This window comes from Mugil cephalus, chromosome 21 (assembly GCF_022458985.1).
Source record: "Mugil cephalus isolate CIBA_MC_2020 chromosome 21, CIBA_Mcephalus_1.1, whole genome shotgun sequence".
Lineage (NCBI taxonomy): Eukaryota > Metazoa > Chordata > Actinopteri > Mugiliformes > Mugilidae > Mugil > Mugil cephalus.
Window position 1 is genome coordinate 17,630,940 of NC_061790.1, and position 15,575 is coordinate 17,646,514.

At 39.9% G+C, this 15,575-nt stretch overlaps 2 protein-coding genes across 2 annotated transcripts; both read left to right on the forward strand.

The window, feature by feature from the left end:
* The first annotated feature begins 356 nt into the window (after positions 1–356).
* On the forward strand, positions 357–4,167 carry LOC124998853 (alpha-1,6-mannosyl-glycoprotein 2-beta-N-acetylglucosaminyltransferase). The gene is made up of 3 exons (XM_047573460.1): positions 357–442; positions 620–770; positions 890–4,167. Exon 3 carries the CDS (start codon positions 1,153–1,155, stop codon positions 2,410–2,412), a length of 1,260 nt encoding a protein of 419 aa, XP_047429416.1. The 5' UTR covers positions 357–442; positions 620–770; positions 890–1,152; the 3' UTR covers positions 2,413–4,167.
* A 570-nt stretch (positions 4,168–4,737) lies between these two features.
* On the forward strand, positions 4,738–14,736 carry brox (BRO1 domain and CAAX motif containing). Its single transcript, XM_047573461.1, has 13 exons — positions 4,738–4,882; positions 5,369–5,488; positions 6,025–6,131; positions 6,843–6,939; positions 7,443–7,538; positions 7,660–7,732; positions 8,242–8,347; positions 8,899–8,988; positions 9,075–9,160; positions 9,258–9,339; positions 10,530–10,680; positions 11,907–12,066; positions 12,956–14,736. The coding sequence occupies exons 2-13, from the start codon at positions 5,388–5,390 to the stop codon at positions 13,037–13,039; spliced, it is 1,233 nt and encodes a 410-aa protein (XP_047429417.1). The 5' UTR covers positions 4,738–4,882; positions 5,369–5,387; the 3' UTR covers positions 13,040–14,736.
* Positions 14,737–15,575: the final 839 nt, after the last annotated feature.

Here is a 15,575-nt window from a genome sequence, read left to right on the forward strand (position 1 = left end):
CAGTGATATCCCTATTACCTTTTCCTTATACTCTTTAGTTATTAAATTTAGATAAACCTATTTATTATCAACTGGTATTACCAAACCAGTTGACTTTGTTTATATCATTCCCACCGCACCTCTGCAGATTTCATATTTTTTAACAGGTAACACAGGTACAATGAGCACTACATTGTCCTAGTCCATCTTAACAATGACCCAGTATCCGATACCAGCCAGGGAAACTCTACTTCCATCTCCCGTTGTTATGCCCTCTCCTGTCAGATGTATCGAGTTTCCCAGCCTTTTTTTTTTTGTGTGTGTGTGTTGATGTGTTGAACCAGTCAAACCTGAACAGTTAACAGTGGGGATCTGAATACTTGCGGGACTCAAACGATTCCAAGGTGATACTACTCAACAGCTAGCTATCCAGGCTCAAAGCGGAATAACACATGTGAAAGTGGTATGTGGGTTAACTGCTTATATACACAGACTTCCGTGTTGTGGATTGTAAAAGTTGTATTATTTAGTTGTTCGGCGGTAAAGTAAATGCAGCCACAAGTTATACCGGAGCCTTTCTACTGTTTAGTATTCAAACGGAGCCTGATTTACATTTCCTTCTCGTGTTACACAACTATAGGTAGGAGAGTGATTCGTTGAGCAGGAGCTCGGTCTCTCCCCTCGTTGGCTGGGTTGTACACGTCAGCAGTCAATAAGTTGTACTAAAATGTATCATAGTCCTATCACCCTCTTCCTGGTATGAGCGCGTTGACACATTTTACTTACTTCGGGTGAGTCAAATTAAACCAACTCCTCTTTTAACGCCGAACTAACACATAACTTGTATCGAACGCTTACTCACTCGGTTCGCTTTGTTCTTTTTTGTTTCGTTTTTTTTTCCCCCTCGCAGGTGGTAAAAAGGAGAGACGTAAGTGTTCGGCTAATGACAAGGCGTTGTGTTGTGGGGGACAGCCGTGGAAGAGGAGAAGGAGCCGTGGAGAAGCCACACGGTTTAAGACACGGTCACGCGACGTTGCGTGCGTCTGTTGGAAGAGTCGCACGAGGGGGGTACGATGGACAGACGTCTCAGATGAAGTCGCGCGCGACCCTGTGAATGGAATCCGCTGCTATCGTACTCCAAAGTTGCCGTTTTTATTTTTTAACTTTAAGAAAATGAGGTTCCGGATACACAAAAAGAATCTGCTGGTGCTTTTGGGTGTTTCCTTTGTATTGGTGACTCTCTTGATTTCGACGCGCGTGTTGATAGTTTCTGACAGCGACGTGAGCGACAGCGTCGGCGTCCTTCAGGTGAACCGTGGCGTGCGTTCCAGCGAACCAGTGAAGTTTAACTTCGCCTCGCTGTCAGAGTTGACTCAGTCCGTTTACATTGCCAATTACAAGCAGTGTGTTCACAATGCAGATAAGTTTCCAGGGGAACCTCAGCTGGTGCTGGTCGTGCAGGTCCACAACAGGCCTGAGTACCTCAGACTGCTCATAAGATCACTAGAGAGAGCCGCTGAGGTCCACAGCTTCCTCCTTATCTTCAGTCACGACTACTTTTCAGAGGAAATCAACACAATTGTGCAAGGGATAACATTTTGCAAGGTGCTGCAGATTTATTTCCCCTTCAGCATTCAGCTGTATCCCAGTGAGTTTCCTGGGCAGGACCCACGAGACTGTCCCCGAGACACATCCAAGGACAACGCTCTGAAAACAGGATGCCTCAATGCAGAACACCCTGACTCATATGGTCACTACAGGGAAGCCTTCATCACTCAAACCAAACACCACTGGTGGTGGAAGTTGCACTTCGTGTGGGAACGAGTGCAGGCGATGCAGGGCTACAGCGGCTTTGCAATATTTCTGGAGGAGGACAACTACATCTTACCTGACTTTTTCCATTTTTATAAATCAATGATAGAGTTCAGGAAGAAAGGCTGCCCGGACTGTGATATGCTGGCTTTGGGTAACCACAATGGCCTGACTGATTTTACCAGACTGACCAATAAGGTGTTGACCACGGGGTGGATGTCCACTAAACACAACATAGGCATGGGCATTTCCAGAGAGGTGTACTACAAGCTGATGGGCTGTAGCAACGAGTTCTGCACATATGACGACTACAACTGGGACTGGACATTGCAGCACCTCTCTGGAACCTGCATAACGAAGCCCCTTAAAGTGCTCGTAGCGCAGGGCTCCAGGGTTCTACACACTGGAGACTGCGGCCTTCACCAGAAGGAGAACTGCCGGCCTGAATGGGCTTCGCAGAGGGTTGACGAGGGCCTACAAACCGCCAAAGAGGGCCTCTTTCCTCCGTCTCTCGTCCTCAGTAGTGCAGAAACAGTGGAGCACAAAACGCACATGATGAACGGAGGATGGGGAGACATTCGAGATCACAGTCTATGCAATAATTACGCCAAACGCCTTTAAAGTTTGCCTTTTCTGCCATATATGTCAACAAGTATTCTTCAGACGTGCCATTTTAAACAAATTTTCAGGGTTGTAGAGGCCGTGATGGGTTCTGTTTTCACTCTGAGCTCTGATTTTTCTTGAGGAGTGTAACAAAGGGCTTCCATTAAAGTGGGACTGAATCTGTTGAAACATGTTGCATGATGAACACAATTCAACTTGTGTTTAAATCTTTCACTTTTTAGCCACACCAAAGCTGCACAGGTGCCAAAGTCATTCCTTTTATTCCTGTTGTGTGGAATGCACACACGCATTTGTCCTGTTTGGTTTCATGTCAGCAGGTTGATTTATCTCTGGATGTCTTACTGTCCATAGCATTACTCCAGATTTATTGATTGACATGAGAGCAAACTACTGTATATCTAGAATGTGAATATACAGTACACATGATAGTTTGCAAATTTTTTTTGCAAATATATTTCGTTGACTGGCAACACTGCACATGTTGTTAATTTGCAGGGCGTTAATCTTGTTGGTGTGTGTTGAAATAGTGTCTTGCATGAGTTTTAGCAAACATTGAGCTGCAATGTTCTTTTTTTTACATGTGCTTTTTTTCATGGTACGGTTGAAGTGCAACAATAAAAAGGCACATGTAATGCACAGGCTTAATCAAAAATTTTATAATAATAATCTACAGTATAATGGGAATGTTGTAGTTTATTCACAGCTTTTAAAGTTGACTATTGAATTTAAGGGTTTTGTACACATAATGGAATTTGTGTTACTGAATGTAACCTTCTGTTTTTGCCTGTTGTAACCAGGGATCAGACTTTGAGGTGATGTTGGCAGACAACACTTATTTAATCAGTCTCCTACTCAACATCATATTGATCCATGGTTGTAAAAGCAGGCCCAACATAGATTTTTTTCTTTTTTTTTTGGTGGGTGTATATTTACTTTCTGACATGCAAAACAAAGTGACCTTTGAGAGCCAAGATTTTTGTTCTGCAAATATCAGGGCCATCTATGATGCTGCATCATAAATTTGCACCTTACACACATTAGGATTTGTCTTAAAGTAAACACGTAAAACCTTCTGTCCCATTTTTTAAGTGCAAACAAGTAAAATTATATTTTTATTGTCTTTAAGTTGACCAAAAGTGCCTTTCTGCCAAAACTTGTTTTAGAAGAGATTTAAATGTGCACTGATAACACTGTTATGTAGTACTTCCATGGTTTCCAGTGCTGGGGCTCATAAATATCTTTTATATTTTATTGTAGTGTCTTTATTCAATAGATACTTAGAGGAAATGTGAATGTGGATTTCACCAAAATCTTCACTCTGCAGTAACAGCACTGGCATTGTATCAGGAACGGGTGTCAGTGGCCCCACATATGTGGTCTAATGAAACGGTGCACCCAGTGGTGCCTCGTGGATATTTCTGATGTAGAGATATATGGAACAAATGTGACAATGAAATAAATTCCATTCTATTTTTTTTTTTTTTAAGTCTGTTGAAAAGCACAATCACTTCAGAGCATGACAAAGGTTGCCTAATACACAAAGATGTCCTTTGTGAAACAGACTTTATCGGGTGTGTGTATGTATGTGTATGGAAGTGGGTTGTTTATAATTCCTGTTGAGACTGAGACCACAACATTTTCTTTGTTTATTTTTTTTCTGATCATCACTTGAAATGACTGTTAATTGTTCACATTGCCATATAGGAAAATAAAAATGTTGAATTCATGGTTTCACCATGGATTAAAAAATGACATGTAATATCTTCTTTTTTTTTTAAAGTTGGTGGATACACCTCAGGTTAATGTCATATTTTAGCAGTTACACAGCTGGTTCATGAAACGTATAAAAGTAAAAGTTTGAAATTAATCTCCAGGGAATCCGGCATTTTAGCAAATAGACCAATATGGCTTATGTTAATTATTGTAGTCAGTTGTCGCTGTTGCACTGCTAACTTTATGAGCTCATAATCTCTTGAACAACTTGTCCCAAATGTTATTTGATAGATATCTTTATTGTCAATGTACGAGGACAGTGAAATGCAAATGGAGCAAACCTATAAGATGCCTAGGATCCAAGAAACAAGGTACGAACTTAGAAAAACTTAAAACTTACTATTTACAAATGAACACTTTGCAGTTTCCCTTCCCCTTTCTTTTCTCTTGGTTTCTAGAAAACCAAGGGAAATAATAAGTAGACAAAACAATAATCCCAGGCAGATTATGTGTAAATTTGAAAACTGACATATCTTTGCATCTTCCTGGCTTTTCAGGATGGTTGAAAAAAAAAAAAAAAAAAAAAAAAACCTCGGAGATCTGTGGTATTTTCCGGATTTGTGTCAGGTGACTGAACAGTGCCGTTTCATTGGTCGGTTGCTCCTCCGTGTTTATTTCCGGAAGTAAGTTGTTGTCAGTCTCAGACTTTCCTTAAGGGCTTTTAAATCTCAAATCAACCGAGCCGGTTCGAAAGGTAAGTAGTGAACGTATATTGTATTAAAGAATTGTATTAAATAATAAGTTGTTTTAGCCGTGTAAACAGTCAGTTGACACGTCGTTTAAACGAACTATATTTACGTTTGTAGATGTAGCCAGTGTTAGCTGTTAGCCTTTGATTCTCGTATCTTACGTAATGGACTTTTGTCTGTAACAAACAATACATAGACTGATTTAAACACGATCCACAGCTCATTACAGTAGCCTGAGAGGCGTAGTGTGATTTTAATTTAAGTTTTAGTAAGGACAATTGGTTCCTTTTGAGAGTGCTAACGCGGCGACTGTTCGATGACGTTAGCCAAGATCGCACACTTGCTAGCTTGATAAATAACTAATTAACAATTAGTTAATTAATTAATTACCACGGAGGTCATCCACACCACTATTACATATCAAAATCCAGTAATAGTAACAGAGCTCACTCGTTGAACTCCTGTAACACTGTCTTTTTCCGCCTCTCTAGGTGTGTCCTCATTCACAGGATGGCACATTGGTTTCACAGAAACCCACTGAAGGCAACAGCGCCAGTGTCCTTTAATTTCTATGGCGTTGCAGGGAGCCCTGCTGCAAATAAGATATGCAAGTAAGTATTATCTGCACTTGAATGGGTCATGTTGTAGCGACAGAATTGATACACAGCTTTTGCTTAGTCCTCAGGTTGTAAGGGACCTACCGACGGCACACACCTGTTACTGATCACAGACCCCCTGTTGTGTGACAGAATTACATTTGAATTACATATGTGTAGCCTCTCTGAATACTGTAACAAAAAAAAAAAATGCTACCAAAAAACGGTCACACATTCTTATATTTCGTTGGATATTTCACTTTTAGCTTTGAATACAGCAACATTCACTGTAGCATTGTTTCGATAAGAATGTCCATCCAGTGTTGCATTCATTTTTAACCAAGATCTTGTATTGATGATGGGAGACTCTGACCACTGCGCAAAGCCTTCTTAGGGACATCAGGGACAACATCAGCTGAAAGATAATCACCCATGCATTAATTATCCAACAGGAGGCTCATACATATTTGCTTTGTTAAATCCAGATGGCTACTTTTTTTGGCCAAGCAGTGTACAACATCAATTAATTGCTGTGTGCTTAACACATTCAGTGACCTGAGGACGACCAGGGCAAGACTGCTGGATATGTTCACTGATGTCACCTGCAACCCTGAGATCATGAAAAATGCCACAGATGCATACTTCTCCCTCCTGCAAGGTATGCGCAAAGCACAAATGTGTGATATTATCTGGTCTTATAATCTTATTATCTGTCTTGTGACAATGTCAACCCTTAATAGAGTGGCCTGTTGGTGTGTCCTATCAGATTACGTGATCAGTGACAATCATGTAATTTAGTCAGACTTTCCTGAAACAAGCAGAACTTAGTGTTAATTTTATTTCCACAGTTTTCATAGATACCAAATAGGACTGAAATAAATCTGCATATGAGGGTGTACTTATCTATTATGTCCATTCGTTGGAATGAAGGAGCCAGAGAAACATGTGGTTTTCAGTTTAAACTTTTCACTCAGTGTAAATATCACATCTCTCCAAAAAAAGAGCTTAAACAAGTAAATAGAGAATGTACCAGCGAAGTGGAAGAAGAGCTTATTTCCAACTATAATAAGGAAAATTAGATGTTAATTGGTTAAAAGTCAGTTTTTATGCGAATACTTAGCATAATACTGCAGATATTAAGTGTGATATTGTTGTTTTTTAACCTCCAAACACTGATTAAAGAAAGGGAATTCAAACTTTTGAAAATTGTTAGATTAGTAAAGAACTAACCACGCCTTGTGTGCTGAATAGTAACAGAGTTTCATTTTTATGAATTGTCTTTCTCTGTGTTTGCCTTCTAACGTTGCATTACTTTGCTTTGCACCTAACCAGCTGCTTGTCTATTAAACCTTGGTTAATGATACACTAGGCTTTATCGCATCCTTGGATGGAACTACACAGGAGAACAAGATGAGGTTCATCCAGAACTTTAAGTGGACTGACACCTTACAAGGAAACACACCAAGGTAAAAACCTAGAGTGAATACACCTGGTTCTAAATTAGGTGGAAGGAATTTGTTGGTTTGAAAAAATGTCCTTCATTGAAAGATGGAGTGATGCCTTAGCTAGGTTATTACATATAAGGTAATATAAGGTTATTACATTTATCTGCTTGCTGTTGAGAACAGGTTCAGATACATGATGGAATTCTAAAATGAAGTACTCTGTAAAGTTGATCACTTCTTAAACTCAAATGCATCAAAACAGTTTTTTTGTTATTTATTTGGTTCAAGTGGCAGAAATGAACATACCAATCCATTTTCAGTAGTATTGGGCTGCTTGCTCTGTCTAATCCCATATCTTAACACCAACACTGAGTTCTGCTCTGAGCACCATTGTGGTTTGCTACCTGTCAAAAGTTGCCTAAAGAGTTAAAAACAGCAAGTGAAACAACGTTTTGTCAGTGCAAATTTTCAATCATGGAAGTGTTGTCTTGTGTAACCCACTGTCTCTTCTTGCCTCTCCCCAGTGCTCAGCAGGATGCAGTCTTTGAACTGGCCTCTATGGCTTTCAATGTAGCCCTCTGGTATACCAAGTTTGCCTCGAGACTAGCAGGGAAGGAAAAGTAAAGGCTTTTTTTGGCTCATTCTTGAACTCATTCTTCATTATTATTCATATATACATTTAATTACACGTAAATACACGTAGCTTTGTAGCACTACTGACCATGTTTGCCTCTTTATTAGTGTAACAGAGGCTGAAGCGAAAGACGTTCACCGGAGCTTGAAGGTTGCTGCTGGAATATTCAAAAATTTGAAGGTGAAGTGCATATGCAGGCACATTATTTTATGTAGAATTTTATGTAACCATAATGAAGTTGTGTTTCCACTCTCAGCCTCATACCCCATTCACACTGACAAATGTACGCTGGTCACTCTGCAGTCACTTTCTTGTGACGCTGGTCACAAGAAAGTGATGGGCAGTGGAATGAGATAAAGTACAGTATTCCAAGCAACTCCACATCAGAGGCTTGGAATACTGTATTTTCTCTAAGATAGCAGTTAGCGTTGCTAGCTATGTTGTTAGCATAAAGGCTACCATATCTGAAGCCTGGCAAGGTGGACTGTGAGAAATTTTGCCAGCATCTATCTGCTTTGCTAGATAACAAGAAAACATAACATATAAGTCCTCTCCACACCAATACATTTTACCACTGCACACAGATCTCATTCTAATTTGCACCATTCTTTCTTTAAGCAAATGAATTGATAGGTTCATTCGGTATGAAAAACCTGTCAAACCTGTTTGTTTTTGCATCTTTCCTACAGGAGGTCCACATCCCCCGCCTCATCACCCCGGCTGAAAAGGGCAGAGACCTGGAGCCCAGAGTGATTGATGCATACATTATCCAGTGTCAAGCAGAAGCCCAAGAAGGTAGCAGCAGCAGTTTCAACATCACTGTAACATAAATAACGGTGCTTACATGTGCATAGTGTAGGTCACTGATGATGATAACCCTCTGTCTTGTGCTGTGTTATGGCTTTTTAAAGCCTGATAGATTTCCTTCATTATTTGCAGATCTACATTCAACACACACTCTCCCTGTAATGGCTAATAAACCTTATCTTATCCATCCCACCATAACCTTAAACAATAGTAGATTAACATTTGTATTACCTACAATGGGAGTATAAAGTAAATGATCTTTTATTTATATAGCGCTTTTCTACCTATTGGTACTCAAAGCACTTAACTGTCACAGTGACATGTTTACCTACTCATTCACACAAGTGGACAGACATCACAGTCACGCATCAGTACCAGACATTGGGAGCAATTCAAGTTCAGGAGCAACCCCTTGCTAACCCTCTGGTTTGTGGACAACCTACCAACTTAGTGTTGGTTTGACCTCTGTAATGTTTTGATAATAATTCCACCACCACCAGTTTGTATCAATAGTTCAGGTCTTTCTTCTTTTTTAACAGTCACAATTGCCAGAGCGATTGAACTGAAGCACAATGCCACACTCATCGCAGCTTTGGCATTTGAGACGGCAAACTTCTATCAAAAAGCCGGTCAGTATTTTCCCATCTGTTTAAAGCATCACTGCTAATACTGTCATTTTGCAGGCTATTAAGAGTCAGTATTTGTCTTCCTCCAGACCACACACTCAACACCTTGGAGCCAGAGTGCAGCAGCAAGTGGAGGAAGTATCTTCAGCTGAAGCAGCACTTTTACATGGCTTATGTGTGTTGACACCTCTGTTTTGCATGAAAACTACTCTTCAAAGATAGGAAAAACAATCAACCCGTCTCAAAATGCCACTCCATAATTTTGTTTGCAGGCGTACTGCTATCATGGACAGACACTGCTGGCGAGTGACAAGTGTGGTGAGGCCATAAGATCCCTCCAAGAGGCAGAAAAGTGTAAGTACATCTACATATATTTTGGACAACGTTTGTTTCAACTCACCTCAGATGTGTGTATTTTTAAAAACTTCAAAAGCACATTAAACAAAAAAATTGTTTCCCTCAACTATAGGTAAGTATCTTGTCATTAACAGACCCTAGTCGTTTGGGTTTCAGGTGGACAACACCCAAATAGGTTCCTATTTAAACCTTAGAAGTGAAGAAAATGCTTGGATGAGTGGGGAAACGTAAAGAAATCCTCCCCGTCCAGTTTCCTTTCTTTCAACTTTCATACTCTGGCTTGACTAGTGACTGAGAACGTTCGCCGATAAAACCAGTACATGATGTGAATCAGCTTTATTGACTTTATAACAATATAAACGAGGAATTTATTCTCTGCATCTAACTCATCCTTGTGTACACGGAGCAAGTATGTTCTTGGAGCAGTTTAGTTGTTAGCTGCCTTGCCATCATGCATTTGCATTTGTATGTGGAGGGAATACGAACCAGTTCTGTAAGGACAGCTTCCCCTAGATCAGGGGTCTTCAACGTTTTTCAGGCCAAGGACCCCCAACCTGATGGAGAGATTAAGTAGGGACCCCCTACCTATTATGTGTTCTATATTAAACTCGGCCTATTGCTACTTATAAATACACATCATTGTTATCATTTTGTAATCAGTATTAAGCTATCCCTTATGTCTTCACTATTGGGGTTAATGTGTGAAATTTTATAAATATATATATATATATATAAAAATATATAAAAAATGTCTAATCAACTTTAGATTTTACCCCCCCCCCCCGCGCTGCCTCCGCTGACTCCCAGTTGAGGACTTGCGCTTTAGAACTGTTCCTCACAGGGCTCTCAACCATGACCATGCCATTGTTAACACCGTGCTCTAAACAACTGAGTTAACCTGAAAGCACAAGCGAATCAGAAGATTAGCTAATCAGAAGATGTTCATGTGACTCACACAAAGCATGCATGTATTGTTGACTTCAGTCTGTTGATTTTAGACTTAAGCTGCTACAGAACACGCTCATTTGGGTTCAGTCACAGTGAAGAATTGCTGTATGCGCATGTAGGCCATAACACAGGTGTTTCCTGCGTGTTTACTTCCTTTGTGTCGCTACAGTACTTTTGTACACGTGATGAAATAAGTCCCTTCTATTCTTTTGTATTAACACAATGACGTCTATGTTTAGGTTACTCCCGTGCTGAGGCGCTGTGTAAAGAGTACCGTCAGACCAAAGGCCCAGGCACCACGGCCAAACCGTCGGAGCAGCTGTTCTTCCTCAAACTGGGCGGCCTCATTAAGAACACACTGGAGAAGTGCCAGAGAGAAAATGGCTTCATGTGAGTCAGTCACAGCCAACACACATTCAAAGCATGCACGCCCTGTGCCGTACACGCATTTGAACTTAGATGAAAGCATCTCTGTCTTGAAGTGATGAACGGAAACATTTGTTCATTTTAGAAAATGTGCACTTACTTTTATTGATGACAACAGTTACTGAGATCATGTGACTTCAAGCGTGTAGCACATGTAAACACATTACCAACAGCTGGTTACTAATACTCACAACCATGCTAACAAAGCCAGACACACACAGCCTGTTCAGGTCAACTGAGATACTTCTGTTGCAGCTGCAAAGCATCATCATTTACAAATCTGAAGGATAGAGAACAGGAATAACTTTTTGGGGTTATTGCAAATACTTTTTTATCTTTTGAGGGTATACACTCATTTGCATGTTCATTAGGTAAAAAAAAAGTCCTGCACTAAATTCCTCTAGTGACTGTCCTGTTGTTCAGTCCATATTGAAATAGCATCAGAAATGTGTTTTATTACCTATATAATTAATTTGGAAGATGTAGTTTGTGGTGCTGTTAAACTGTATTCAGTTAAACTATTTAATTAGCAAATGTGTGATTCCACCGGCTAAAATGAAATATGTAACACAATGCATTTCAATAGTACTACAAATGAACACACAGTTAAACAACTCTCTCTGTTATTTAAAAAAAATGCTGAACACCATAGCCTCCATGGATACAAGGTTACTCTAGCGTTCCTAATGAGCTGGCAAGTGAGTGTATATTTCCCTTTTTCAGCTTTGTGCATAGCAGTGCTAGAAATAAAAGTGATGCATGTAGTCAGTTAAAGCCATGCTCAGGTAGCTGGCTCTTTTCTAACACAGTGTAGTAGAAAAGAATCCGCCTCAGGACTTCCTGCTGTTAGTCATTATTCTCTCTAAAACTGAACACTACAGCTTCAATTATTGTAGGGTATATCACACAGATAATCAGGTGCCACCTCTTTGCTTGAAAAACGGCATCGTCAAATCATTCCTCTTAGCTGTCTTTTCAGGTCTCCTTACACATATTGACATACACATGCTGAACTCAGTGGATTTCCAACTGCTCTTTGGTGTGAAAGTTAATAGTTTGGTGAATCTGACGTGAAGATTTTGCCCAATAAAAATATGAGAATATGAAACCTCGAACATATCTGAGTGCAACACTAAAGCCTGTGTGGAACCAAATTATTCAGGTATCTCAACCAACTCCTGTTCCCTCAGATACTTCCATAAAGTCCCAGCTGAGGCGCCGCAGCTGGAGCTGAAGGCGAGCTACGGCTTGGCTGAACCAGTCGCCTTTGAGCTGCCGCCTGTCAGCGAGCTGTGCACTCCTGAAGTCTACGCCACCTTCGACCTGACCAAAGGAGCTAAGAATGACAAGGTACTGCTGGCAGACAGCACATAACAGAGAGGCTCTAAGTCAGTGGTTCCCAACCTCCCCACTTGTGTCTAACAAATGCAGCACATCTAGCAAATGTTATGTTATTAGTACTGTTTTTAAGTCTTTTAAGTTTGCAGTTAGGACACTTTCTCCTAGCTTCATAAAATTACTCTCCATCTTTCTGACAACAGTGACTTCGATGAAAAAACTCTGCTGAGATGATGCCTTCATGAAAACTCTGAAATTCTACATTCCAATTTGGAAATTTTAGTGTTCCGATATCATCATGTTCATGTTACAGATCATCTTGGAAGAATAAAAAATAAGTTTGGTATATTGTCACTGTTTGCTGAGAATTCAAATATGTGCAGCAGCTATTTTTTATTTTGGTTGTAATTTCTGAGTTTGACAACTCAGAGCTCAGTTTTTCCCAAGTTGTCTTGAATGCAGCACCAGCTGCAGCTAGATCTCACCCAAACCCCACCCCCACTCCACTTTTAATTGGCTGGTCATGTTAGTTTGGGGAGGGAAAGCTGCGTTACTCTCATGCCATTGGTAGGTGAACTAAATGTTGATGTTTATGTTTTTTTAAATTGCGATTGAACAGCACACACTGGAAATCTGACACGGTGCCGGGATACTTTAAGCCCTGCATATTGCACATGTAGGAGACACATGCAATGCTGGTTAAAACTGGTGACTGCGGTGAAACAGATCAAAGCTGATGGTGAGCTCAGATCAGACAAGTTTTGGCGCCCCCTTTGTGATCTCTGGCGCCCCCTTTGGGGGGCCACGGACTCCATGTTGGGAACCACTGCTCTTAGTGATAGTATTGTGTTTCTGAGGGTGTATTCCTTCTGTGATTGTGTTGACTTTTCTTCACCTACAGGCCAAACCCAAGGACGAGGAGGTGAAACCGGTGAAAGAGCCAGATTTGAAGCCCCAGAAGGACACAGGCTGTGTCATCTCTTAAACTTCCTACTCATTACATTTTCAGCCTCATGCTTCAGTGCCATCGATTATAATGATGGTCTACATTTAGCTCCCCATGTGAACCTCCCTAGGGAAAAAAACAACAACATTTTTTTGTAATATAAATCCATGTTGTTTTACATTTATGCTGAGACATGTGTATTGTATCTGAGTATGACAGTCATTAACCCTGCATTTAAGCCACAGACACTTCACAGTATGTGGCCACATGCCTGAAACCTTTACCAAGTAAGAACAGTTCTTTCAGGGTCTGGCGAGTGATTACGTGTCAGCTGAAAGGACTGCTTTAAATTAGATGATAACTAAGGAGTCTTATAGGTAACATGTTTTTATCAGTGGTGCCTTTGGCTGCAACTTAAACCTGTTCTCCATAACCCCTTTCACACCTGGCCTGATTATAGATGACGCAAGTAAAAGAAACTGACCTATTCAATAAGCGGATCCAGTGCACATCCAAACAGAAACACAATGCATTTGTAGTATTCAGTGATAAATAGATGAGACTTATATGTTGAACTTTTAACACTACATAAGAACAGGTACATGTAGGAAATATTGCACTCCAACAATCAGCCTTTATATTACCAATTTAATACTTTCAGATTATTTAAATGCCGTTGAAGCAGATTTGTTCTGATCTAAAACAGACAAAAAAGTTCTGAATTCTGAAATAAAAAATCAACAGTTGAAAAGGGCAAGACTGCATGTGCTGCTGCTGGTGAATTTGGTTCGTTTTAGCTGTAGCAGTTTACAATCAATTCAGATCAAACAACGTATGTATTATAGTTTTTTTCTTTTGTACGTGACATGATGGAGCTGTTTTCTACTTTGACTATTCATTTAAGGAAACCATTACTGCATTTGACTCTCTTTACCATGAAGGCTGTGTATTTGGGGATATTATGCCTTATAACAGTAGTTCTTAATTTATTTCTGTGGCTATGTAATGATATTTAAACAGCTTAGCGCAGTATAAACTCATATATATATATTTTTTTCTTTTGCTGGTGTTGATTTTAAGTAAAATTCTTACTCCTGCTAAGTTCTCAGTCACAGTTGTCAGTAGTTGACGGCACTGTACATGTACTGACCTTTAGCCCCTTCTTAAAAGATCTGGACATGAGCATTTGTGTCTAAAACAGTTTTACGTCCTCCTGAAGAGCTGCCCCAGCTGCTCCACTGAAACCCCCCACTTTTAAAATAGAAGTCCAGTCAAATGAAGAGTAATACACGATTGCTACGAACTTGTATAAACTGTAATATACTGCTTATGTGCTCTGAATTAACCTACATGTATATTTGCCGACTCGGATCTAAACGTGAGGAGTAGATTGAACCAGACAAACTTCTCCACTCATTTCTTCATAGCACATCTTAACATGTTTGAGTTTGCATTCAGCTGTGCAGGCATTTCAGCTGGTTGAGATCCGTAGCATCCTCGTGGTTGGGTTCGCTATTCTTTAGCATGTAGTTCATGTAACTCAGATGTGTGGATGTAAGTGGGAAGCACCGCAGAAATCAGACGATGTGGATTCTTCATCCTGTTCAAGGTGACTGTTTATCATTAGGCCGTGTCACATCATCATTACAGTGTACTGTACTGTATCTCCTTCCTCCTCTAATGGTGTCCTTCATGTAAAATGTATTTCAAATGGTATTAAATCATCCCTAAAACTACTTCTTCTTTTATGTCATGTTTACACATCTCAAGTATCTCCCATCAATGACAGAGGAACTACAGACACTGGTAAAATGAAATAAAATTATAGATAAAGTTGCCAAACATTTGTAAACATAGGGCATGATATCATGTAGTTGCACCTAAGAAATAATAATAATAAAACAAAAATGTATAAAGAAATAAGGTAAGAGATATGAAGGAGGTCATGTACCAAGTCAGACAGATTTGTGACTGGCATAAAGTAGATGCTAAGTCTGTTATAGCTGCAACAGGCGAAAAATGGTACAAGCAACTACATGATGTTTATCAAAGCATAATCTGTCACTGAGCTTTATAAGCACTATGCTCGACCAGGAAGAACCTCCCAGGCCAGAGCCATCTACTTTACTGGAATTCACTGTTTGCTCTCTCCAAAGCACCAGGTAACTTGTCCACCTTCTCTTTGATCATATCATATTATTGTACAGAATGAAAGTATATTCAAGAATGTACCGCAGTCAATACGTCTGAAAGCACTGCCTGACAGCAATCTAAAGTCCATCCTATTTGGAAATTGATTTTTCTCTGTATGACAAACAAGAAACTTATTTAAGCAAGAAAAACAAATACTTTTTAGGGTTCATACTGTATATTATAATGCACTTATCTTTTGCACTGATGGGAGAGCTGCACCTCAATTTCGTTGTGTAATGTATATTGTTATATGCTACCGTGCAATGACAATAAAGACTAATCAATTCATTCAAAACAAAGAAGGTAAGATTCACCTCGGGTCTTACAATGTTCCTATATCACAGTGTTCCCATACCATCAGAGGTCGGTTAGACAGCAAGAG